Below are 25289 nucleotides of genomic sequence, written 5' to 3' on the forward strand. Positions count from 1 at the left end.
ACAGTACAGGCTGCCCGTGCGTTCCTTGTTCTAGAGCAGACATCGTCCTTGGTGCAACCAGACAGCAGCTGCGTAATAAAGATCAACTTCACATTTCTGGTGAGGATTCCCAGATTTGTTTCTCAAGATCTAAAATGTAGAGACATACGAAAGGGCTGATGAACAGGCTTCAAGTTTTTGAAGACTGGTATGTCCACCTGGTTGGAAGTCATCTGCAGCAGAACGAATGAGGAGTTGTATATAAAAACGCAGGAGAAACGTGTGGAGGCTATTAGGAATGGGAAAGTAGATCAGCCGCTTTCTCAGGAAATCAGATGCAGACTGGGGCTGTGAGATGAGCCCTGGGATGCGCTGCTGGAACAGCATGGAGGAAGCCTGGAAAAGGCGAGAAAAGACATACGCCATCAGCGACGGGAGGCTGCGCTGAGCAGGGGCAGCATCGGGGACGGATTTGGGCAGCACATCCCCAGAAGCTGGGTACCCCTGAAGCAAGGGCATCGAGTCAGTACCCCTCTCCCCAGATTCACCCCAGTTCAGTACAGCTCCTTACAGGCAGAGCTGCGCAGGCCGCACCCCAAAAGGCAGCCCCGCACGAGTGGGGACAGAAACGCGGCTGTGCCTGTGGCGGGGGCTCGGGGGACGTGGGTCTACACCCCTGCAGCCAGCACAACTGCCCCTGCCCTGCCGGGGGGGGGGTGGTCCTGCACCCACCGCGCTCTGTTAAGAAGGCCCAAACCACAACGCCTTTGGCCCAGCCCTGTTGCAAAAAGACACCGTCAGGAGCAGGCAGAGACTACGCCACCTTCGCGCCTTAACCCTGCGGCCATCTCCCGCTCGCTGAGCCGCGCTCTCGGCTCAGCCCAGGACCGCGGGGGACGAGGCGGCCGGGTGTGAGGCCGGGCGTACGCCGCCTGCGGCGGGCGGTGGGTGCAGCGAGCGGGCGGCCATTTCCCGCCGCCCCGTGCGGCTCGGCCGCGGCGGGCGCGGGCGTCCTGTGCCCCGCGGCGGCCCTGCCCCGCCCCGCCCCTTGCCGAGCCCCGCCCCCGCCCCGCCCGCCGCCGCCGCCGCCGAAGGTTGCCGAGCGGGGGTCGCACGGCTCCGGCGGCCCGGCCGGCGTTTCCGGAGATTGCCGAGGGGCTTCGGCCCCTCCTCGGCCGCCGCCGAGCCCGTGACCGAGGCGCTCCGGTGGGTCGGAGCCCGCCGCGCCCGCTGCTCTGGTCGCGGCGCGGTGCTCGCCCTCCTCCTCCTCCTCCTCCTCCTCCTCCTCCTCCTCCTCCTCCTCCTCCTCCTTCTCCTCCGGCAGCGCCGGGCATCGCGGTGACAGAGCGGGGCGATCGCGGCGGGGGGCGGCCGGGGCTCCGGCGGCGCGGATGGCGGAGGGCGGCCAGCCCCCGCAGCAGCAGCAGCAGCCACAGCCGCAGCTCCTGGCCGGCGGTGGCGGGGGGGCCGCCCGCGGCGTGAAGCGGGAGCCGGAGCTGGAGCAGCCCATGCCCGGCGGGGACGGTGCCGAGGGCGGCCACAGCAAGCGGCTGCGGACGGAGGCGGAGGCCGACGGTGGCGGCATGCAGGTAGCGGGCAGGGCCGGGCCGGGCGGGCCCTCGCCGGCTTTCCGCGCCGGGGCTCGGCGGGAGGGGATGGCCGGGGGCCGCGTTTAATTTGGTTTGCGGGATTCAGCGCGTTGCTTACGGTCGAGCGGCCCTGTCCCCGGCCGGGAGCGGGTCTCCTGCCCGGGGCTCCCCGGCCCGAGGCGGGCGGCTCCCGGGGCTCAGCCCTGCACGTGGAGCGGCGGCGGCGCGGGGCCGTGGCCTTCGGGGAGCCGCTGCTGGGTCCGGGGCCCGCGGTTCCCTGCCCACCACCCCGCCGGGGACCCTTGGGAGGCGGTGGAAGGGGAGGCTGGGCGCCGGGCATAGGCAGCGCTTTGAGGGCCGGAGGTGGTTTACCCGCGCCGCTTCGGGTCTTGTAAACCATCGGGAGAAATCCCGGGTGCTGCCTGGGAAGGGGGAAAGGGGTCGTGGGGCGTCGGGTGGGCGTCTTTCAGCTTGGCACAGGGGCTGCCAACAAGACGTTCCGTTCCCATCGTCTTCTGCCTTCACGTTTTGATCGTCCCCGAAACGTTGTTCTTTCCAGGTGCATTTGCTTTTGTGTTTGTGGGGCGATGCTGCAAAGGTATTTCTGCTTTCCTTTGTCTGGGTGTTGCACAGGGTTGTTTTATTATGGCAGTTGCACTGGCCTTTTTTGCTTCTGTTCCTTGCGATGAGTATATCGGAGCTCTTTGGAAGCAGTGTGATTTATTCATCTGAACTTGTTTCTCTTCTCACCTTTGCTTGGGTTGGTAAGCGCTGTTGATTGTTTCCAAGAGGAGCATCCTGTCCCCTCCAACGTGCTTCTCATCTAAATGCCAAATGCTGGCCAATGATCTTCCCTTTTTATGTCCTAGGCTGTCCCCAGTTTGCGTGCTTAAGACTTTTTTTTTTTTTTTAAATAGCTTGCAGCAGCAGGGTTTTGTTTGTGGTTCTTTTTGATGTTCAGCCTTTCCTTGTGGTCTCTCCACCTCACAACATCACTTTTTCCCCAGCATGATGGTGTGGGCTGAACATAGGCTGGAGCTTCACACCTGAGTGCTGCCGCTTGTGTTCCCGTGAAGGCCAGCGAAAACCACACCGTGCTCTTGTATTCCTTGAAGTAGTATCTTCTCCCACACGTAGGTGTCAAGCATGACTCAGACAATGTGTATAATTGCAAGGAGAAAGATGCTCAGTGTTGAAGGAGTGCTTATATGTTGTGTTTTGGTAGGAATTATGAATGAGCGCGTGAATGTGGTGACGTGAAATTCTTCCAGCTCTTCGGAGTCGAACTGGGGCACAAGTCCTGCGTAGCTACAGGAGATGCATCAGTTTACCTGCAGTTAGTGGTTAAACTGGCTGATGTTGATGTAAACCAGCAGTAAATCAACTGAAAATTGCCCAGGAAGGGACTTGAACTGGTTTAGCAAAAGAGTCTTAATATTTATTTTTTTTTATTGCAAATGAGTACAGTTTCTGTATACATAAAAGGCTCCCCTCTACATTTACATGGAGGAAAGTGTTTTGTTACCTGTTCAATGAATAGTACAAGATATTAAGATTGCAGCATTCAACCATGGGGCTACAACAGTGCACGTGGCACAGCAATGTGTAATGCTGGTGATAATGGTAGTAGGGATTAATTGTGGATCTTAGTGGAGAGTCGGGGTTTGTTTCTGTACTAAACACTGGCAAACAGTGGAGAAATTAGGTGGAGAAGTGCAAGTGGTAGAGCCCAATCTTAAAGTTAAGTGTGTTCGTAGTATAACTCTTGTTTAGACTGGGACTCCTATATTGTAGCTACTTGGTATTCTAAGCGTAATTTTAGTCTTTCCATATGCATATATTTGGAAAAGATTTTTCAATCTTTTCACTATAAAAGATGAAAATAAATATATGTATGTATATATGCACACACACATATACCATTATACCCAGAAGTTTCCCTTGACTTTTTTTACTGTTAAAGAGTGTGATTTATTTATTTGGAGATTCTTCTTATGTTTATAAGCAAGAAATACCAAATTTGAAGCCAAACTTAAAAATAATATCAGAGCTAGGAAAAATATGTTGTTTAATGTTTGGGAAATTCGGTATCTTTTTACCTAAAAGTCAAAACACAAGATTGCCTTTCATGAGGATTTCTGTTCAGATAGTGTATTGTTTTGAAGTACCTTGTTTTAGAATAACGGATTCTTTTTAGTAAATTCTCTGTTTAACTGCACATAATGCTTATAAGAGGCATAAAGAGCCTATTCTTTAATTTTTTTTTTTTTCCTTCCCCTCTGTTATGTACTAGAGGCTTTCTGGAAGCTGGAAATAACACCACCAACTGTTGTACCTTGTTTTTCCTGCAGATCCTGTCAATTTTATACTTCCTGTTCCAGAGCCACAGGCTGTTGCTGTGTAAACTTGGTGACCTCGTGTCTCTGGGCTGATAGTGAGGAATCCCGGGGTGCCATGCTCGCCACGGTTCTTCCTTTGCATAACCCCTACCTAGCAATGGTTCAGGATATGAATACGGCTTGTAATGCTGAAATAAATAATTTAGTTATAGAAATTACTATTGCAACTGTAAAACTAATAGCTTTTTTTTGGGGGGGTGTCTATTAACATGAAATATAAAAACTAGTCTGTAGGAAGATAAGATAGTAGCTAGTTATTAAGAACTCGGGGCAAAGTGTGCCTTGAAACTTCAAGTAGCCCTTAAATTTATTTGGCTTCTTGTTTTCTGCTGTCTCAGGCCAGCATGCTCAGACAGCTTATGCAGTTAGGGTTTCATTATCTAATCCATCTCTGATCAGGCCGGATAAATGGTGTTTGGCCAGTGCTGATCTTGTTAGGAGGGTGGTGTAAAGCTGCTTGAGTTGGGATTGGGACAAATCGGATCATGGCTGCTATCTGCTTCTGGGACATATTTCAGTTAATCGTGGCGTGGGAGGAAAAGGTCCAGCACAAACCGCTGCTTTTTAGCTCCCTCTGGTCCGTAAGTGGCAAAAATCAAACGCCACTGGTCAGGAATGCCTTCTGGAAGTATTTGGATATGTTTGTAAGCCTTGGAAGTGAAGGGCCCCAAAGGTACTGCTGCTTTTTAACTGTATGAATAGTAGCTAGGAACTAGTTTAGTCTCTGTTTGCTGGCTTGAATGAGTTGAATCATTTAGATCAGCTTGCTGATCTCAGTAAAAATAGTACCTAACAGAGGGGAGGGGGAAAAAAAAAAAAGTAAGTAAGTTTTATTGGCTTAAGTCACTTGTGAGACTGCACCGAAATGCAGTTGTTGAGGCGGCTGTATTTGCTGCTTGTCAGAAGAGGTTGACTGCTGCACAGGTGGAAGAGAAATTATCTTCGCAATAACCTCATCTTCCCTCACGCAAGGAATAGAGGAGGAGAGAGATGTTGTGGCTAGCTGGGAAGTGTCCCTTCTTTCTCTTTGGAGTAGCAGACAAGGGTGTGATTCCGGGGTGCTGTGTTTGTCTTCCCCATCGAGGTACTGGAGGTGTATCAGCCAGCTTACACTACTGAAGAAGGTTACTAAAATATCTTCTGGTTGCTTTGCATGGGGTTGGAATGGGTTAATCAACTCCTCATTCCGTCCCCAAGCTGAATTTTGATTTAACTTTTTTATGGGGTCTAGGCTGGTTAGTGAATTAAAATTATACCTAGGGGTAATGTGTGGTTAGAATTAGATGCAAGGTGTGAACAGAGCTGATCCTTGTTCCTCTTTCATGAATGACTTGTGTGCTCAGTATCCCTGAGTATTTGGGGAGAATTACTCTTCTGCAACCATGAGCGTGAGTGACTGGTCAGGGAAGACAGTTAACGCAGCTGTGGTGTATGCCTTATTCAGTCCACGTATACTTTTAACGGCAGCGATGAGTGCTGACTTTGTGTTGTCATTCAGGCATGTCTGCATAGGGTTCATGAAGATGACTAGCAGTGTTGAGATCAGTCCCCTGTGACTAAATAATGACGTTATAGATGATAAGTCTTCTCTCCACAAGAAAGTCCGCGGTTTCTCTCTACCGTGAGCCAGAAGATGGTCTGTAACACCCTCTTCCAGCTAGACTGGAAACCTTGAATGGCAGCGTGCCACCGAAAGGGAAGAGCAGGGATGTTGCTGGTGCTTCATGACAACCAGTGTCCCTGTTCAAACTATGGCTTGTTTCTGGTGCTCCAGAGGAGGGCATGACATGAATCTGCTGATAATTTCCAAAGACAGGTTTGGGTTTTACAAGTAAGAATTGAGAAGGGGCCAGTGAATAACAGCTTTTGTGCTGTGGGGGACCCTAATACGGAAATCTGTATTTTTAAATTTTACAGAAGAGAACAGCTAGTTCCAGTAAATCATGGAAAAGCTGTGTAATCAGGTTAGATTTTTTCCTCCCTCTTATTATTCATGGCATGGTCATCTTTGTGAAGAGATGCGGAGTAGTACAGAGGATATAAGATATTCTAGAAAAGAAACAAAGTTCCAACTTTCAGACGCTGACCCCTGCCTTGGATCCAGGATGAGGTTTCCTGAGATGCTGTTTGGACAGACTTGCTGATGTGATGGGACATAGTGAATTGCGTTTAAGTTTGTTATTATTTCTCTGTTTGCTTTTGTCCTTTGTTTTTTTTTAAATATTTGAGTGTTATGAGTTAGACCTGACACAGTCTGGGAAGACTTAGAAAATCTCCAGTTCAAAGAAAACACTTGGCAAACAGACTGAAAGTTGGGATTTTAGAGATGTTGAGAGCACTTTAATGTTGGCTGTTTTCTTGCTATATTCAGAAAAATGGAAAGTCCAAGTAAAGTATTCTGGATGCTTTTGTACCCCTCCAGGCTCTGTCAGTATTTCTCTTTGGATTTCAGAGGTTTCTGTTTAAAGGTGGTGGCCGCAGTTGTAAGGTTGGAAGCTGAACAGAGGTCTGGCTTTACTGGAGATGGTTTCCTTCTGCGTATGCGTACCAGCTGTAGCCATATACTTTTTTATTTTTCCTTTTCAGAATTCCGATTTAGAAACATGAGCACGCTGGCATTTTGCAGAAAGCCAGAGCTCTCTCTTGTATTTTGAAAAGCTTGCCCACCCAGTTGAGTTCAGCGCAGTGTACCTCTCTCCCTGGTGTGTCCTGTGAACCAGCCTCTGTCGGCTTTTCCTCCCAGTGACCTGGCAAGCAGGGTTTCCACCTTGCCCTCTTGCTTCAGGGGTTCATGCCTCTGTTTTCAAGACTGTCTCAAAGAAGCGCTGGTCACTGAAGGTTAGCAGTAGTGTTGCTGTGCTACCTTTGTGCTTTATTGTGGCCGCACTGAGGACTTTCAGCGGTTCTGCTGCGGTGAGGCTGGTGGCAGCAGGAATACCAGAACACAGGCGATGCAAAGGAGGCAGCAGTAAAATAAAATAAAAAAATTAACTGCTTCATTTGCAGTAGTGGTAGGGAAGCAAAGCTGAAGTTGAGACGGACCTGAGCTGGAATGCTGTGTGTGGTCTGCAGCCCCCTAGAGACTGCTGCTGAAGGACATACCCCTGGTAACTTGGAAAAATAAAACCTGTCACCAGCAGCCTTTGGTTTGCTGCACAGGAACCTCTGCCCCTTTGGAAAATGTAAGGGTTGCATGGCTTGAAGGTCTTTTAAAACCTGCTGCTCCATGCTGCTGACTTGTCTCATGACATGGGGTAAACTTTAGTTTTCATAGGAAGCAAAAAAGGAGGGCAGGTGTTTTGGTCGGCTGGAAGCCTCTTATTTAATTTGCCCATCTCGGATATTACTTGACCTTCTGTGTGCGTGTGTGTGTTTTTGAAATGTGGTGGCTGAGGGATCAGAGGAAGGTCCAGAAGCAAAGTGAGAGAAGCAATTAGAGGTAACGAGTTCCAGTTCATTGAAGCATTCTGTTGATCTACATTTTACAGTGGTATTGAGTGGACGCTGGAGTGTAGCTGTCATGAGATAATCCCAGTGTTTAGGGATTAGAGCTGCTTGATTGCATTTTGGGCCTTAACTCCCTTTGCTCTCCAGTAAATTTAATTTTGCCAGCAATCTTTTCTTAACTCAAGAAAATACTCGTTTGAAAGATGTGTGTGTATTTTCCCCAGAATGCTTCCTCCTCCCTCTGCCTCACTTAAGGAGCGTGCCTCCTTTTTTCCAGGTTGAATTTGAGATGTTTGTAGGAGCCAGTCCCAACAATGGCAGGGGCTGCATGAAACAGACCTCACCAGGCTTGGACCGTGCCGCCCTCCTGACCCGCAGCGTTCCTTGTCGGGGCTCTGCCGAGCTGTCCCACTGAGCCGTGCCAGGGCACCTCTCCTGCAGAACTTTGCTGTCTGCTGGGCTTCTCTGAGAAGGGCCTGTTGTAGGTCGAAGTTTCTAACCTGCATTCTTGGTTCTGGAGGATTTCCACGGTGTTTGGGAAGAGGCTTGTGAACTGTTCCAGTCTCTCTTGTCACACATACGTATGGCATCTATCAAAACCACCCCTAGCAGCTACCTTACTGGACTGAAGGGAATGGGATGGTAACTCTTTAGCAACGTTATGATGTATTTAAGTAGCCACAAAGTAGGAAAGGTTATATACAAAAGCCCCATTGTTTAATGAGGGGCAACAGCTGAACTTGAGCTGGATCCAGCATCTGTTTGGGCAGAGCAGGAAACTTTGGCAATTTCTGCCAGCTCAGTTGGTGCGACATTGGTGTTCAATCAGCTATGCTAGTGCCACCTCCTAACCTTTGGAGTGTGGGCAGAGTGTACTAGTGATTAAAAAAGAGCTCATGAGATCTTTCACTTGCATCTCTTGGGTAGGACAGTGGGATTCAGTCTGGCATGTTGGTGAAGGGCCTGTGCGTTCCCAGGGCTGTTGCTTGTGTTTGCCTTTGTCTAGGAGAGTTCGTTGTGTGGGAAAATTGGATGCTTGCTTCAAGGCGTGTGGGCTAGAAGCAATTGTTGCTTTTTCTGTATGACTTTCTTGGGTTTTATCTGCTCGTAATTGCCTCGGCAGTAATGCAAGTATTAGCATAGAGATGGGGAAGAACCTGCACCGTTTAAAGGGGAAAAAAACCCCCCAACGTGTCAGCACTTTTTACCCTCTGGCTGTACGTAGCTAAATTTCCTTTAATAGAGAGGCTGAAGAAGCAACCTTATGTGGCATTTCTGTGTGTTGCAAATATCAAAATATTCTCCCCAGAGGCCTTTGAGGCCCTGGGATTTGGATCCAGCTCAGGTTTCTTCCAGGGACCAGAGCATGCTCTTTTATCTGAGGCTTTCTGCACAGCTTTTCCCCTGCTATTTCTGTAGAAGATTCTTGCAGACAACTTGGGGTGGTTGTCACTGTTGGGGGCGATGTCCGGGAAGAAAATCCCACCAAGGCATCACTTAAAAGCCTTGATTTAGTGCTGTGTGGGCTGAGGAGAGGCTGTAGCTGGCATCCTAGGCCTATAATTTGCTGTTTGCGGTTGCCGTTCCCGTACCCAGAGAGGGTTGGGAAGGAAGGTGGCCTTTCCTCCAGCCTGTTTGCCCCCCTTGGGCTGGGGGAAGGCTGGGCTCTGCCCTGCCGCAGGGTTGGGCGCCTTCGCCCTGGAGCCTTGGTTCTGCAGGCAGCGCAGCCAGGCATGACACTCAGAGCAGCCACTGCGAGATGGTGCTTCTGATCCATCTCTGCCTGACTTCTGCCTGACTTCTGGTTTTTATTCTGCTCTGTGGCTTTTCTTCCTTTTTGTGGGAAGAAGAAATGAAGGGAAGTGTGTGCATTAAAAGGTTTCTCCGTTACCCTTCATACTCTGCTGTCCTGGAGAGAAGGTCCATTAAAGAGGCCTCTTATGCTTGTTTCATGTTAAAAGCCCTGTGTAGCCTTGGAGTGGAGCCAGATTGGGATCAAGTATGTTTTTTTAGATGCTTCTCCTTGCCTGTGGGCACCAGTTCTCAAAGTGCATCTTTGGAGTGACCTGGGATGGTTCCTGGGATTAAGGACCACGTCCTCTAAGTGATGCTTCTTCTAGTCCCATGAGTGGGACCAGCTGCACAACCTAGGGAGATCTAAAAGGTTCGTTCAGGGAAGGAAACCGAGGCTGTGGTGTTGCCGCAGCAGATTGAGCCGTGGGGCATACTGAAGGAGGTGGAAGCTGGCAGCATGGTATGGGCAGATGTCCTGGGGCTGGTGGGATGTACGATAGCGGGAAGCAGGAGTTTGTGTGATGTTTGCTTCAGGAATGATCCAGATTATGGAGGGAACTAAGGCAGTAAAGTGTATGCATCACTTCTGGTTTGCTGAGATCTGAATGTCTCTTGGGCAACCTGCAGGAGACATCAGTTGACTTCTGAAGCTCCTGCCACCCTGTTATTTGTTTTGTCCAGGAGTAGAAGTTGAAGTGTGTGAAAACACAGAATGCCCTCGATACTCCAGTTTTTTGTGCTATGGTGCTGCTGTGGGAGCTGGTGTTTGTCCTGGGTGGTCTGAAGTTGCTGGGCACTGTCTCCTAAATGCAAAGGGGTGAGGAGACAGAGAATGTGGCAGAGAGAGATACAGTGCTGCAGTGGGCTGTGACCGGGGGAGATTTAATACGTGGTGCATCCAGTGTGGTAGGGGTCGGAGCCTGTACCTGGCAAGCGCCCAGCAAGAGGATGTGACAGGAAGGCACCGTGTGAGGTCTTAATTATGTGGTCGTACATTTTATGTTTTTAGGGATGGCTTCACCTCCGTAAGTACATCAAATGGATAACACTCACTGAGGCACTATAAAATGTAGCAGGAGTTTTGTTATCAGTTAAAATGGGTGTGAGGTCAGGCTTTGGACTGAGAGCTATTAAATATTTCATTTCTTCTTTGCATCTCATGCGTGACCCCAAACCGAATTTACTACAGATAATCTAAACCTTGCGCTGAATACAGAACTATTAATTTTTAATGGTCTCTTCTATGGTACTCACCGCTGTAGTGTGGGTGCTTCACAGATACTAATGATCTTATTTTTGCAGTTTTCCTGAGAGGTGGAAAAGGTGTATTATCTTTTACTGTAGAAGCGGAGAATTGAACTACTGGTAATAAGACCGGTTTTGCAAAAATCCTATTGACACGTGTAACCTGATTTATTTTTTTATTTGTATTTTTATTGTAGTTGGTGGGGTTTTGGTAACGTTTAAATCCTTGATCTACAGCTCTCTACAACTTCCACTGTATACATGAATACCCACAACTTCCACAGGCTGATTAAGTGTGTCATGTTGGGCAAATGTAAAGTGGTGCTGTCTTAATCTTAAAAAAAAAAAAAAAAAAAAGTGGAAAAGCTTGAATTAAGTAACTTGATCATTATCGTAGCGAAACTTGGAAGTTGAGGTTTGAAATCTAACTTTTTAAGTAGAAGGGGTTTTGCTTGTTTTTAAGTGCAAAACTACATACCTTTTGGTTTCTGCAGCCATTTTTCCTGCTCAGAACACAGCGCTTTCTAGGCTTGGATGAAGAGGGAGTCAGGTAAAAACAGCAGATAAGTCTGATTTGTTGTAACATCCCTGCACGTGAGGAAACAGAGTGGAAGTTGCGTGGATAGCTGTAACTGGTGTTTTTTAATCCACAGCCCTTGACTTTTGCAATTGAAATACTATTTTAGGAGAGAATGTAGCTACCTTGCCTTTTGAGTTAAAAGCGTGTTTTGGTCTGTTAGCAAGCAGAAAGCTGCTGTGTGGACAGGAAAGGCAGGAACCGGCTCCTGACTTGCTCCCTGCGGTGGCTGCGTGGGGGGCCAGCAAGTCTCCCCCTTCCTGGGGACGCAGGTCTCAGCATGGGCGCTTATGGGGTTAGCGGGGAGGAGAGGGAGGCAAGCTAAGGCACGTTTTGCTGGGGAGGCTTTGTGACAATTTTGGGCCGCAAAACAATTCTGCTACTTGGGATTCAGGTGTCTTGGGTGAAAAGTACTTGGGTGACCATGGACTTGGTATCTCCTTCCTTTTGCTTGTTGAATAACTTTTCCCTGATGCATCCCATTGCTGCCTGCTTCTTATTGCTTCTGCATGGGTGTTCAGTTCTGTTCTTCTTAGCTGAGTACAGCACTGACAAAAGGGGGGACCAGAAATGTGCTGTATGGATGGGGCTGTGCCATCTGCAGAGAGCCCTGGAGGATTTTAAACTGGATGCCCATCTTGTCACCAGGATTGTCACACTATGACGCTGGAAGGTGTATAAAGCTGTAGGGGAGGAAAAAACCACCCCATCCCACTACTTTTTCCCAAGAGGAGATAAAGACTAACCTGGGAAAACCTTCTTTGTGCCTTGGTGTGTGTTCTAGGAACTCTTGTTGCCTTGAAGTGAGGGGAGGAGATGAGGCTGGAGGCCTCTCCGGTGCCCGCACGCATCCAGTGGAGACCTGGCATCTGCTAATGTCACCAGCTGGATCTAACAGCTTTTTCTCTGTATGACCTTTATACCTAAGTACTTCTTGGAAACTTCTGACTTCCTGGGCTAGTCAGATTTCCCTAAGAGTGGTGGTCTGCATGCCAGGTGCCTCACGCTGTGAGAGCTGGGCTGAGAGGTCACAGTCACAAACAGCAGAGGCAAGACCATCGTTTGCCAGGGTGGGATGGATTCAGCAGGAGGTGATAGCAGTGTTTGAACAGTGCTGTGTGATGGTTAAATGTCAGCCATGGGCTGGAGAAAGCTTCAGAGAAGAGAAGGGGAAGAAAAAGGGAAATGGACCAACTATGGATTTTGATTTTTCAAATAAAGAGCATTATAATGGGACTTAACTCTTTGTAGTGTTTCCATCTGTCCATCCCTTCTTCCAGTGCCCGCTTCTGACCAGTGAGTTAATCTTGTCCAAGAACTGGACTGTTGTGATGGACTTGGATGTGGTGAATGAGACTAAGACTGGCATTTGAGTATATGTTGTCTGACCAGTTATCTGGTATATGTGTCTCTATATATGTCTGTGTGGCTATGCCAGGAACTTGAAATGATGCTTGTAATTAGGGCTGGTTTTTTGTGTGTGCCTCTGTCCACTGATTGCATCCTTCAAGAAAAGACTTGTTGTGTTTTACCATCTTGCCCGATCTCTTCTGCCTTCTGTCAAAAGGGGCATCATGTTGTTAGTGCCAAATACTGCAGATTCAGAAAAATAACTTTTCTCTGTCGATAAATCACAAGTTAGCGCCACTAAGAATTCTTGATGCTTCATGTTATGTCCTGAAACCTCTCTGTCTGTGGGGATGAGAACATATCTGAGCGTATCTCTTTCCGCCAGACTGTGACCAATGTATAGGTTCTCCTGGGGATGGGTGTTTCCCAAGGGGGGAAGCTGTTGACTAGAATAGATGGAGGTGCTGTGAGAAACTTTTGTGTGTGTTTTCCTCCTATTATTCAATGCTTAAAAGATTGAGTAAGGATTCCTCCTCTGCTGGTCAATGAGTTGATGTTTTCATCTTGAGTGGTATCAGGTATTTGTGACTGCTTTGCATGCCAGGAGGAGCATGAGTTGGATTTGCAGCTTGGACCACAACTCCTTTAAGGACTAGGAATTTTTTGATGAGTGATTACACGTAACTCTGGGCTGTTAGTTGATGGATGTAGATGGAGCATGTCCATGTTGCTTGGGAAGGTTTCCTTAAATAGGCATGACCTTTCCAGTGAAAACAGGAAGATAGTTTTTGCGTTGTGGTTTTTTTTTTTTTTTCTTTTGAGCTTGGTGTTTGTTTCATTTTTGGAACTCATGATTACTGCAGGCATTTACCATAGAAGTAGCTTACAGTATTGGTAGCTTCATGGGGCAGAGTTTGGCAGCTCTGTTCGAGTTTGATAGGGAGACTGGCTTGCTTTGCAGTACAGTGTTCAATATAGCATTTGTTCATCCTTTCTTTATTTGTTCCATCCTTTCTGTACCAGCAGCTACTTTTCACCTTTGGTGATCTGATTCTCCTTACCATGCTGGCATCCAAAAATCTGAGGCATCTCTATATACAAGGAAAAAAACTAGTCAGTGTGCATATTTTAACATGTAGATGGGGAATGGATAGTGCTTCACTAGGTCTGGTTCATCCTATGATAAAAATGTTCCTGTTTCTGTTGGGTTTTAGTATTTGTTGGTGTGGGGGTTGCAGGCAAATTGGGCAGAGTGGTCCTGTCCCCTCAGAACAAGGAGTCCTCTGGCTACATGTGAATATGGTGACAGTCTACCTGAAGTAGTGCCTGTCCCAGACCATCCTTGGGAGATGTAGCAGGAGATGGGTGGCTTTGACCCCTGTGTGCACTGAAATTTTCCAGGATGCCTGGTCTCTGCTATAGCATTTTGTCACTGCTGCTGGCAAGCTCCTCTATGAACTCTGTAGTCTGTCTCTAAACAAACATACAGTCTTTATGCTTGGGCTCCCATATCTATTGTAAGGTATTATGTGGGTTTGCCTCTCTTGGATTTGGTGCTTAATAAAGAGATAATGCAAATACTCTGGAAAAGGTGTAGTAGTGGACAAACTGACTAGCCTTGATGGCATAGTAGTATCAAGTGTTTTGTTTGGCTTGTGTGGCTTACTTGATCATCGAGGTTAGTCTGAAATACAATTTTTATGTCTGTTCTCCTGAGCAGTTTCTTATGTCTCAAGGCCTGAATTCTTGGGAATTTACAGTTAAGATTCAGAGGTTTGTTGGTTGGTTTTGGGATTAGGAATTTTTACTTTTGTTTCCAGAATAGGATTTTAAAGACAATCCCTAAATCTCTGGGCCCTTTGGGCAGGAGTAAACATGTGGCATTGTTCCCCTTCCATGGGTGAATTCCTACCATTGTAAGGCTTTCTCTGCCTCTGACTTCCTGGGCAGGATTTTGATGATGAATATGGTCACACTAAGTAGTGGAGAACTTCTTAATAGGTCACTTCTGAACTTAAATTCTTAGGTAAGTATTTTTCTGTCTTGTATGGATTTTCCTGGGGTGCAGAGGCTGTTGAATGGTTAGCTTCATTCTCCAGACAGTGGTCTTATCTACAGATATCTCCTTTCCAGCAGAGCCAGGGCAGGTGGTGCTGACTTCCCAGTGATACCTCCAGCTACTGTTAAATTAGCCCTGGCTTGGAGTTGCTGGAAGTTCGTCTTGTCAAAAGCTAATTCAGCATGTTATGTGTGAAGGTAGTTGGCAGGGTAGGAAAAAAATGATGTACTGGTAGGAAACTTTCTTCTTACCTGGAAGAGCTTAAACAGTAAAAATGTAAAATGTCCAGTAGGAAAATTTCTTCTTTCTTGCATGATTAGCAGTGATAACCAAAAGTGAATTATACAATGCCATGTTCAGACCCCTCTGATAGTATTGTCACGGCTTCTGCCTCTGTTTACAGATTTCCCGTGTAGCTGAAGACTGGTCAGTTCATTGCTGCTGTATTTAACCATCTGAGCAGCCACGAATCTGGCAAGGATGGAGCATGATTTTCACTTGCTGCTTGGACAGGGAGGATGTACAGCAAAATGAAGTAGTGCTATTGCTTGGGAGAGGGGTTCACAGTCACAGCTCAGATATCAGATGAAGGGAATAGGGAGGGTTCCCAAAAGTCTATTTTCCTCCACCGCTTCCAGTGTGGTTCAGACACTCGAGTGAGTTAGGTAGTGTGAGGTTTTTTGTCATGTACGGGCTAGCCAGAGACTAATGTATCCACAGAGTTTGTTCAAGGCAGATAGCATTACAGGAATCAAAACAGATCTCTTGGTTCCTGTTCATAGATTTAATCCTTTGTTTTTAGCAGTTAAATATCCCTGTATTCTTTAGCCTAGCTTCCATTATCATAGATTTGAGCCCTTCTTAAATCCTGATGCACGTAATCGTGTAGTGTTCTTGTTAGGAAGAAGTATGGTGTGAGATAATGTGCAGAGGAATGAAGTAAACTCCACCAGGTCACCTGTGGAGGAGGGGAAAAAGCACTGGCTGCCGTGGGCCATCCTTCCTCCCCTAGTTTGAACTAGGTGCCCTCCTTGCTTAATTGCTGCCCACTTCATCTAAGGATGGTCCTTGGAGAGTGTTGGGAACGCATGGTGAGCTGCACACTGCTACCATCTTGTGCTGCATCAGCCTGCTGTGTAAACAGAAGGTACACTCTGCAGCGTTTTAACTACAGCGTCTTTCCCTAGCACCAAAAATTCACTTAAAATTTAATACATATATGGATCTGCATCCTGTCCTGTTGTTTAGAGATGTTCCATATTTTCTTTAGGCATGTGCAAAATATGTGGTATGGTGGAAAAGGTTGTACAGGTTTCTCTTTTTTTTTTTTTTTTTTTTTTTAATGCTGTCTCCCATGAGTCTGTATAGCTTGTGAGACTGGGATGATACTGTGTGCTTAGCCTTACAGCTGAGCTGGAAATCTGGGCTTCACCGTGCCACGCTTGCTTTTCTTGTTTGTTTGCTTCCAATTTTTTTACATGGAGTTTACAGATATTGTTGCAGTTTGCATAACAGAAAGTGTCCCTTTGTAGCAGCTGATGAGTGGATGGCAAACAGCTGATTAAGCCAAACTTCCAAAGGGCTTTTGAAAAAAAAAATAATAGTAGTATTAAATTTATGCTTTGCAAATGTTGTATCAGTTCTACTGGGTTAAGCAGCGTTAGGCCACCTGGTGTAGATTGGTCTGACTGATAACACCTGTTTTCTCTGGGCCACCAAGGGCTTGTCTGTGGGGTATCTATGGTCGGCACAGCCCCTGTGTAGTGATTCCCTGTGTTGGGGTGCATGGTGTGAAACCTTACCTCGAGGCTAAGTGATCTGATGGTAAACAGCTGCTGAAAGAAGTGATCCTTTCCTTCTGCTCTCCATGTGGCTCTTGAGTTTCTTTTTCATGATCGCATAGAAAACGTGTAATGCCAAAGAGAAGTTTATTGCTAAATCCAGTTGGCTCCACTGTGGTGGATGTTGTGGCTGTCTGCCTGCTAGGTCATGTTTAAAAAGAGGGGATGGCTTGTGAACCTGCTGTTTGGGGAAGGGTGTGGCACTGTGCCTTTCACATCCCTTCAGGTATTGGAGTAGTTTATCTGTAATGCACAACTTCACTCTCAGTGTGCAGCAACTACATCTTCCATGGTAGTTTAAACTGATCTGCAGGTTAGCCTGAGGTACTGCCGGCCTGACCTCTGTGCCGTGGTGCTGGCAGCAAGGGACACAGGGCACTAGCTGGGGAGTCAGGGTGTCCTGGGGGGGCTGCAGCACGCTGCAGGGGTGCGGGTGTCAGGAAGGTCCTGCCTGTGGGTGCAGTTGGGAGGAGGAGAGGTGTAGCTGAGACCATGATGGGTAACCCCAGACACTGAGGGTTAAAGTAAAGCAGTGAATCACCAGGGTTTTTCTGTGTGTATGTGCAGTAATGATGGCAAAAATTTTCTCCTTAATACTGTTTTTTTGGGGTTTTTTTGGGTTTTGTTTTGTTTTGGGTTTTTTTTGTTTAAAAAACAGTAACTGCATGTTGACTTTCTGGAGACTGGGAGACTCAGGGAATGACCTGAGAGGAGACTCTGGTAGTGTTGTAGAAAGAAAAGCTGTTGAAGAAGCTGGGTTGTGTCTGCTGTCCCTTCAAGAGGGAAGGTGGTGTTGAGTGCTTGCTGTGCCCATCTCTCCAGTGCCGAGAGCAGCAGTGTGTACGTTGACATGGCACGCTGCACCCACAGTGCAGCTGCACATCACTTCTATCACCTGGGCAGCATCTGTAGCTCTCACAAGGAGAGCCCTTTGCATGTTTAGTACCGCCACGCCGCTGTCAACCTCTCTCACGCCCACACCGCTTCAGGAGTGAGCGGTTGTCTTCTTCTGCAGAGGAGGGGGATAAACGTTTGTTTGTCTGCGGTTTCTCTGATTAACTGCGTTTTCAACTCTGCCTATGTAGCTGACGGCAGGCCCTCCTTCCCCTCGGTGTGCGTCCGCAACGTGCTCATGTGCCGGCACGCGCGAGCTGCCCTTGAAAACAGACCAAACTTATTAAAATCATTGCTAGTTGCCATGGCAGCTGTTGTCGCTGTGGGCTAATAGGAAAGGCAATTACTGCTGCATGCTGGGGAGCGTACGAGGAGAGTGTGGGCAGGGGGGACAGGCGACTGTGTGCTGATGAGCTGTGTGACTGATAGATCGGTTGTCACAGTGAGCAAGCAGCAGAGAAGAGAAAGGCTGGAGATGCCCTGTAATGAGGTTTGGCCAAATATGCCATATTTCTACCTCCTGGGCAGGCTCGTCAAAACATTCCCACCCTTCCTTTGATTGTCAAGGGGAGTCCCGGGGTTGAGATTCACGTTTGCAGCTGGGTGCAGTGCAGTGCTGCTCAGTGACTCTCAGCTGGCCCAGAAACTGAAATGGGGAGCTGGAAAACTTTATGCACGTTGAAGAAACTCATCTGGCCCCTTTCCAGCTGTTTCCTCTCTGTAAATATTCCTTCTCGGCTCTTTGCCGTTTCCTGTAGGTTGAAGGTCATGATATAAAATAACTCTAATTTTCTTGGAGTGAGGTGGATCGGTTATGAAAACTGAGGTCGGTTACGTTTCAGGATGCTTCGCTGATTCTTGTGTGCTGCTGTACCAGTGGAAGGCCAAGATGTTTTGATTATGAATCTGTGTGTAGACCCCTGTGTATGTGTAGGTGTCGTGTGGTCATATGGCAGATGCTGGGTTTTCGTGCTTTTTGTTGTGAATTTAAAGCTAAGGGGAAATTGCATCCTTCATCTTTTTCACTGAATTTGGGCATCGTGTGCCCATGCAGTGCCAGCACTGTTTGTGCCCAATGCAAACATTAGAAAAAAAGGGAATGTTTTATAGTGAGTAGCTTGTAGAAAATCAATAAATTCTTTGAAAGATTTGAGTTGGGGAAATAGGTGAAAGCTGTAAGTCTGCAGCTTCTGTAAAAACTTAGGGATACCAGAAGCTGCTGTGGCAGTGTTTGACAGAGCCTTGCACCTCCAAATCACAACTCTGTCCCCTCCAATTCATGCTGCTTTTCTTTTCCCTCGTGCTAGGAAATGGCCTGAGACCTTGCTGCACAGGAGCTCTTCCAGGAGGCCCTCCCTGGCCAGCAAGAGGCATGTCACACAAGTTTCCTCTGGCTTCTGAAGTCCATCATGGTGTCAGTGAAGCTGAAACGATGGTTGTGGTCCCCTTTGATGGGGAGACAGTCCCAGGGGACATGGGGGAGGCTTGTGGTCCAGTCAAAGTGAGAAGAATAAAACAGTCCTCCTGGAGCATGCAAAATCAGGACCTTGTCTGAATTTTTCTTGTTGTTTTGGTTGATCTCCCAGCAGCTGTTTCCAACTGCCCTGTGGATCATGCCCCGTTGGGGTAGTGGTGGTGACTCACCCGGCTGGGATGGTTTCCACAGCTTGTGAGAGCCCGGCTTCCCAGGGAGCCATGGCACCAGGAAGGGGAAGGTTTCTGGTGCGTTTGATCCCTTAGTAAAGATTATGCTGCATCTGTTTAATTAGAAACTGCTGCTTTCTTTACCGGTGTACTAAATATAAATGGAGGAGCTGGTCTAATATACTCGAAGTTGCAAATGTCAGGAGTCAATAGCTTTATTTTCCTCTTGCCAAATCGGATTTGTTTTTAAGTAGTGCCACTAAATCTAATGATGCAGTAATTCCTGTTTGTTAACAGGAATGAGAGATTTAGACTGAGAGGGACTTTGTACTCTTCTCCCCCCTCTCTCTTGTCCCACCTCTGTTTACAAAGGAAGAGTTACTGGTTTGCAGATGTTTGTACAGTATGATCTGAAGTGTCAAAAGGCTTGATCTAAATATGATGTGTACTAAGTTTGTGTTCATCTAAAATATAGTGGTTAAGGTTTTCTCTCTGCACGTTTTTGGTGCAGATTTGTACATTCCAAACATTACCTTTATGACAGTCAGCAAAGTGCCCAAAAAATTTGAAAAATATAAAAAAATGCAGTAAATATAAAGAAGGTGCTGCTGGAGCCCAGGCTTGTGAGGATTTACTTGGGGTTTCACGTTCGGTTTGGGATTCTTTGTCTGCTGAACTACCGTCTTAAGTCCTGGCAGGCCCCAGGGAGCTCTGTAATGGTACAGACATCTGTGCTTAAGATGCCTTGCCCTGTCCGTCTGCCTGTGCAGGAAAAGGAGTAGGTAGCAAATGAGATTTTTTTTGCCCCTGGGGCTCCTACAGAGCACAGTGGACCTGATCTACCTCCATCTGCTTAGCCTTGTACAGTGCCATCGCACACGCTGTTTGCTTGAGCGTGTCTGTGAGCTGTAGCACGACGCCCGGGAAGCACAGCTCGCTGGGACATTGCTGGCACTGCCACCGTGTGAAGTGCTCGGCTTCAAATCAGTTGGTTGGAAAGTCCTTGAGAGCAGAAACGATGAGAACTCCTCATGGTGAAGACTGACTCAGTGCTGTTATCAGCTGCCTGGTATGCGGTGAGGCTATGCGTCTTGCCGTCGGCTGCTGTAACCGCTGTTTGTTCATGCCCTGGCCGATTTGGCATGCTTTTGTTCCAGCTGGTGGGATAACGTGGGGTACCTGGTCTCGGGGCGAAGCTGGCTGCCAGGCTGGAGGAGGAGGGAGCACGCTCTTTATGTGCTGGAGGCATTTTTGCTGTGTTTCAGCACGTGCTGGGGGAGGCATGCCGTAAAAATGGGAGCACCCAGAACATTGAGTTGATCTGCCGATCTCTTCTGGCCTCGAGACCTGAGGTCTGGCAGAACAGTTTCAGCATTGGATATGTTTTTGTGGAAAAGTGAGGAAAGAAATCCAAATATACTTTCTGCCTTCTTGAGGTTTTCCCCTTCCTAGTGGTAACAAGAAGAAATTGTGTTTCTGGAGTGTGTTGAGTTGTAATCAGTGTCTGTTATCTGTCTGTATGGAGGACACGGAGACTCTCCCCAGTGTTTCTGTGTGCTCCTGGTCATCTGTAGACATTGCTGACCAGCACAGAGGGTTTTTTCCAAAAGCTGTTTCCTCTGCTGCATGATGCAATGTTGAGTCAGTAACCCTGTTGCTTTGAAGGTTAGCATTTTTTATATCCCCAACACTTTGTTATTGTTTTCCCTTATTTCTCTTTTCCCTCCCCAGCTTTTCCTATTTTTGATAAACTAATCTAATGCTAGCCTTTCCTAGGGCAGAGCAGTGGCTGTAAGAGGAGATTAGCCTCCGTCGTCTTCTGTTTTAAGCTTTGGGAGCCAGGCTGATGGAGAGCACATGACCCTCCTGGTGGCTTTTCCTTCCCGGCGGGACACAGGGAGCTGTGTGCGAGGGGAACAAGCGGTGCTGTGTAGCGCGTCGGCGCTCCGCTCCCGCTGGTGGCAAGGGCAGGCAGGGCTGGCCGGCTCCTGCCAGCGTGGCACGGTTCGGCAAGCCGGCGGCTTTCCCAGGCAGCGCGGTGCTTGCTCGCCTGTGTGTCGTTTGCGCACTGGCTTCCCGTTTTGACCCCGAATGTAAGTGCACGGGGTGGCTGAAGGCGATGCAAGCCAGCTTCGTCTTTCCTCGACGCGGTGTAAGCGAGCGGAGTGCCTGCATTATTCACTCCTCCTCAGCCTGCTGTTCCTATTGAATTCCCTGTGTTAGGGCACCCTGCCAGCACCCGGTGATGAATTCATTGCTGCGCCTGCCCCAGGGGCACCCCACGCCGTGTGTGTTCGGGGGAGCGGAACCGGGGGGGGGTGGTGGCCGCCTGTGCCAGGCTCGCCCTTGAGTTTTGTAGCTGTGGGTCGGTGGGACTGGGTTGCCCCAAGGTCTTTCCATCCACGTTGTAGGTGGGTGCCGGTCCTTTTGCTGCTTGAAGGGTTGTTGGCAGCTTTGCGTATTTATTTATATCTGCATCTGCCTTGCAGCCGTGCTGAAGTCTGCCCGGGTTCCCAGGTCCTAATCTTTTTCTACCATCTCTCCCTATGCAGTAACTATTGTATTCTAGCTGTATTTCGTCTTCATGGTGTGGATTTCTCGGCAAACCGCGTCCTTATTTTTTACATACAATTTGAGGTTCTCCTCTTTTCCGCATCCTGAGTTTTCAGAAGTGCTTGTGCTAAAAAGCAATCACGTTTCACATTTCGTGAGAGGAAACATTTCCTTTATTGTCCTAATGGAAACCATTTCCCATTTGCCTATGGTGTTAGTCTTACTAATCTGAATAATTTTATTGTTAAACATTTAAAAGATCTCTACTGTTCACATTATCGCAACTCATAAAAGCTACTGAAGGCACGTTTTATACTTTCGGAGGAGATTATCACGTCTCTTTGTTAAGAACTTCTGGGTGTGTGCTTCGTGCCATATTCATTGTGTTGATCTCAGCTCTGCTTTGTTCCTCTATATTTTCTTTTTTAAGCAATTACAGCAGGTGGCTGGTCCCTGGGGAAGCTTCCTTTGACCAGCGTGCTCTCTGGTCCTGGTTGACAGGGTCGGATGGAGTTTCAGGTCCTCCTCCTGGCTGCACAGAGGAGTGGGGTTTTTTTCACCTCCAACTGGATCATGTAAATCAGTTCCTCCTTTGTCTCATCCTCTTTGTCCAGAATCTCCTTCTGGTGATTATGATGAATAAATCAGCCTTGACTTTGGATTGAAATTTTGTTTAGTAGTTATGTTGGTATTTAAAAACTAGTATATCTGATGAGCAAAATAGGGGTAATAATCAGAATTGTGACCAACAATTTCCCTCAAAAACTGATTTCTGTAGTAGAGGTGATATGTAAATGATTGAGTAAAAAGTGGAGGGGCTTTTTTTAGAAAAAAAAAAAAAATCCTGTGCTGTTATAGCCCTCTGGGATTTTAGTGTTTGAGAAAGTGCTTTGGAGTCCCTTGGCTCTGACAGATGCTGGAGAAAATGGACCTCCCTTCCAGAGGGAAACCCAATCCTTTCAGGCCAGAGCAAATGCAGGATACTGGAGGGTGTACCTTTCTCCTGACCAGTGGGAATCTTTTCCTGATGAACTTTGTCCCCTCAGTCACAGGCCAGTCTTTCAGAGTCACTGATGTCTCCCCTGCCGCAGTTTGCAATCTGTGGCTATGATGGGGAGCCTGGGGGGGAAGGATGTGTTGTCCTTCTTTTCCCCCCAATTTTGACTCTTATACTTGGGGCAGTGGAGTATGGTGATATCTCTGAAGTGATGGCTGCAGTATCACTTGCTGTTGTTTCTCTAGCAAGTGGCAGAGGCGATTTGAAGCAATGCAACGGAGAGAGAAGCAAAACAAACCCCAGGAAAGCCTAGATCATTGCGTGTGTCCATGAGCATCGACTGGTTATTGAATCAAAAAGACCAGAAGGAAGGGAACAGAGAGTGAAGTCACCTGTTTTGTCCTTTATACAGGCAGGGATAGAGAGAGGTGTAGTATTCCCTGTCAAGAGAGGAGAGGAAAATGTCTGAAACAAGCTTCCTCCTATTGCTTTTAAAGTTGGATGAGTGGAAGGGAGACAAATTGTAAAGGTGTGAAGCCTGCAGCAGTCATGCAGCAACCTGGAAAAGGTCTGGCGCTGCACTTCCCTATTAGCACATGGGGCTTGCAAATGTGTTTTTTGCTGTGGGTAAAAGCATTCAGCCCCTCCAGAAGTAAGTATAAAAGCTGATGGACTGGGACTCGTGAATGGTAAGGCCTATATGTAGTCAGTTGAGGAGCTAAGCCTTAGTGTGATACGTGGCTTCTAGGGTGGAGGAGAGAGCTAGAATTGCTATCGACAGAGTTTGGGGCCATATGCTCTTATATTATTTTTGTGTAGTAGAGATTTTAAGTTTTGGAGCTTCTGATTTGTACCCATTTTGGCTTTAGTAATGGCAGCAGGAGAAAGGGAAAACTTGTTCTTCTTCCTTCTCTCTCTTTTCTTCCCTCAGGAGATTTTTGACTGTTTCCAGAAGGGAGCAGATTTCCGGCTCCTTCCCTCATCTTCCTGATCTGATTGAAGAGCAGTGGGGGAGAGAAGCAATCTCATTCAATCTGTGATTTGCATGTGTTCAGCCCTTCTGTCCTGAATCTGTACAGTGCCTTTCTGTGCGGCTGATAACAGCTTTCCCATGCAGCAGCATCTGGGTGAAATTCCAGCATCTCTTAATTTTTTTTTCTGCTGCTACTTTAAAGCTGCAAGTAATCCTCCAGGCACCAGCGCTATCTTTCAATGGACTCTGACTGATGCAATGCTGTATTTATATGGGATGGGATTTGGGAGGTTCAGTTTTTCACCCGGGAGGATTATAAACTTCATTTTCACACAAACATTTATACACTGCAGGTGGTAGTGTTGGTGCCTCAAGACTTGATTTTTGGCAGTAGGAAGATGCACTGCAAATCCAGCAACTTTTTTCCTTTCTGCAACAGTTCTAGTGCTGCAAGATCCTAATTGGTGTTGGTCATTGCCTAGAAAGTTTAGGGGTCTGTTATGTTTCAGTTTTGGTCGGTTTCATATATATAGATAGTGTAATATATGTGCACAATGTATATTTTATATACACACACAACATTATCTTCTACAGTCATAGTTCAGGTGCTTTCTTGTAATGCATTAAGCAATGTGACTAATCATGAGATGTTTGTTCGTTCCTATCCTTTTTAGGAAAAGCAGTATGTGCTCCTTCAAGATTAGTTTTTGAAGATTTCTGTTCATTTTTTTAATGTAAAAGAAAGGGGGTTTTTTGGGTTGGTTTTTTTTTAATTATTATTTATTTATTTGAGAGGATTAGAAGTAAGCATGTGCCTGCCACTCCTGGAAAGTGATGAAGGTTGCAATGCTCCTTGTCTTCAAGAGTAGTGTGTTTTGCAGTATGACCTGTGTAAATGCTCACCCTGAGATCTGCTTAGCCGTTTGTATGGAGAACTGCAGTGGTTCAAGGCATTAAATTGCCAGCTCCACTTTCTGTGTGATTTGGACTTTCCTAAAAGCTGAAGTCTTGTGCTGTCACTGTCACCATGCTGTAGTCCACCTGGGAGGTAGTGAAAGCATTAATCATTGAAGCCAGGTCATATTGCAAGCTAGGGTAGAGTCTCTCAGCTCTTGGATATGAGCGGATCTTGTTATTGAAGGCTATAGCATCAGACTGAGAAGCAGGACCATTTCTAAGATATGGATAGCTCTGGTGATGGAGGATGCGTACTTTTAGTGAAGTCTTTTGCGTGCCTCTTCCTACCGTTAACATCCTCCCGAGAATCAGTGTCAGCCAGTATTTCTGCAGTTGGTCCTGTCAAATCCTTGGCATCTCTTTGTGACAGTGGTTTATGGGCTTGTAGAGAAGAGCAGTGTTTTTTTGTCTGAAAGTCATGGAGGTCACAAATCCAAAGCACTGAAAAGAGAAGGGGTCTATGTGTGGTTTTGCAAATTCAGTGTGTGTTTGGGGGGGGGGGGGGAATTAGCATCTGTTTTTATGAGTCCTTCCCAATTACTGATCTGAAAACTAGCTACCAAGCATGGGTAGATTTAATTGATAAAAAATTTTCCCTCTTGGATTCTCACAAATCTGTAAATAATTAACAGACCAAGCATGACAGCTTTGTTTTGGATACTTGTGGCTACTATCTATAGAGCATCCCTTTGCTCATGAAAACTCACTTAAGCAGCTCCAGTCTTTTGGTAGAGCAGCAGCAGCAGACTTGAGTTGCTCCCTGCTTCTGAAGGATGAAGAAAGGAGAAAAGTATGAGCAAACATCACCCGTATCTGGTTAGGCCATACAGTATTGGAGATGTTTTGGCATGAGGAAGGGGAGCCGTGGATCGTGATCAGAAATAAGACTTTCTTCTGATGCCTTAGATGACTGCTTGATGTTTCTTATGGTCAATTTTTCAAGGGAGTAAAAGGCTCTGAAATGCATAGAGGTCAAGGATTGGTAGTTTCT

The 25289-nt window shown here is 47.1% G+C and overlaps 1 protein-coding gene across 12 annotated transcripts in view; it reads left to right on the top strand.

Moving 5' to 3' along the window:
• The first annotated feature begins 1267 nt into the window (after positions 1–1267).
• The window catches only part of RBFOX2 (RNA binding fox-1 homolog 2), a 174335-nt gene continuing 150313 nt past the window's right edge, over positions 1268–25289 (top strand). For all 12 annotated transcript variants that reach the window (XR_012835575.1, XR_012835566.1, XR_012835567.1 and 9 more), the window contains exon 1: positions 1268–1568. Coding sequence is in view for 4 of the 12 variants with exons in the window: in XM_075753517.1 (XP_075609632.1) it covers positions 1371–1568 (198 nt within the window). In the remaining 8 variants the exon portion in view is untranslated. The remainder of the gene's footprint in view (positions 1569–25289) is intronic.

The sequence above is a fragment of the Balearica regulorum genome, chromosome 1, assembly GCF_011004875.1.
Source record: "Balearica regulorum gibbericeps isolate bBalReg1 chromosome 1, bBalReg1.pri, whole genome shotgun sequence".
Classification (NCBI taxonomy): Eukaryota; Metazoa; Chordata; class Aves; order Gruiformes; family Gruidae; genus Balearica; species Balearica regulorum.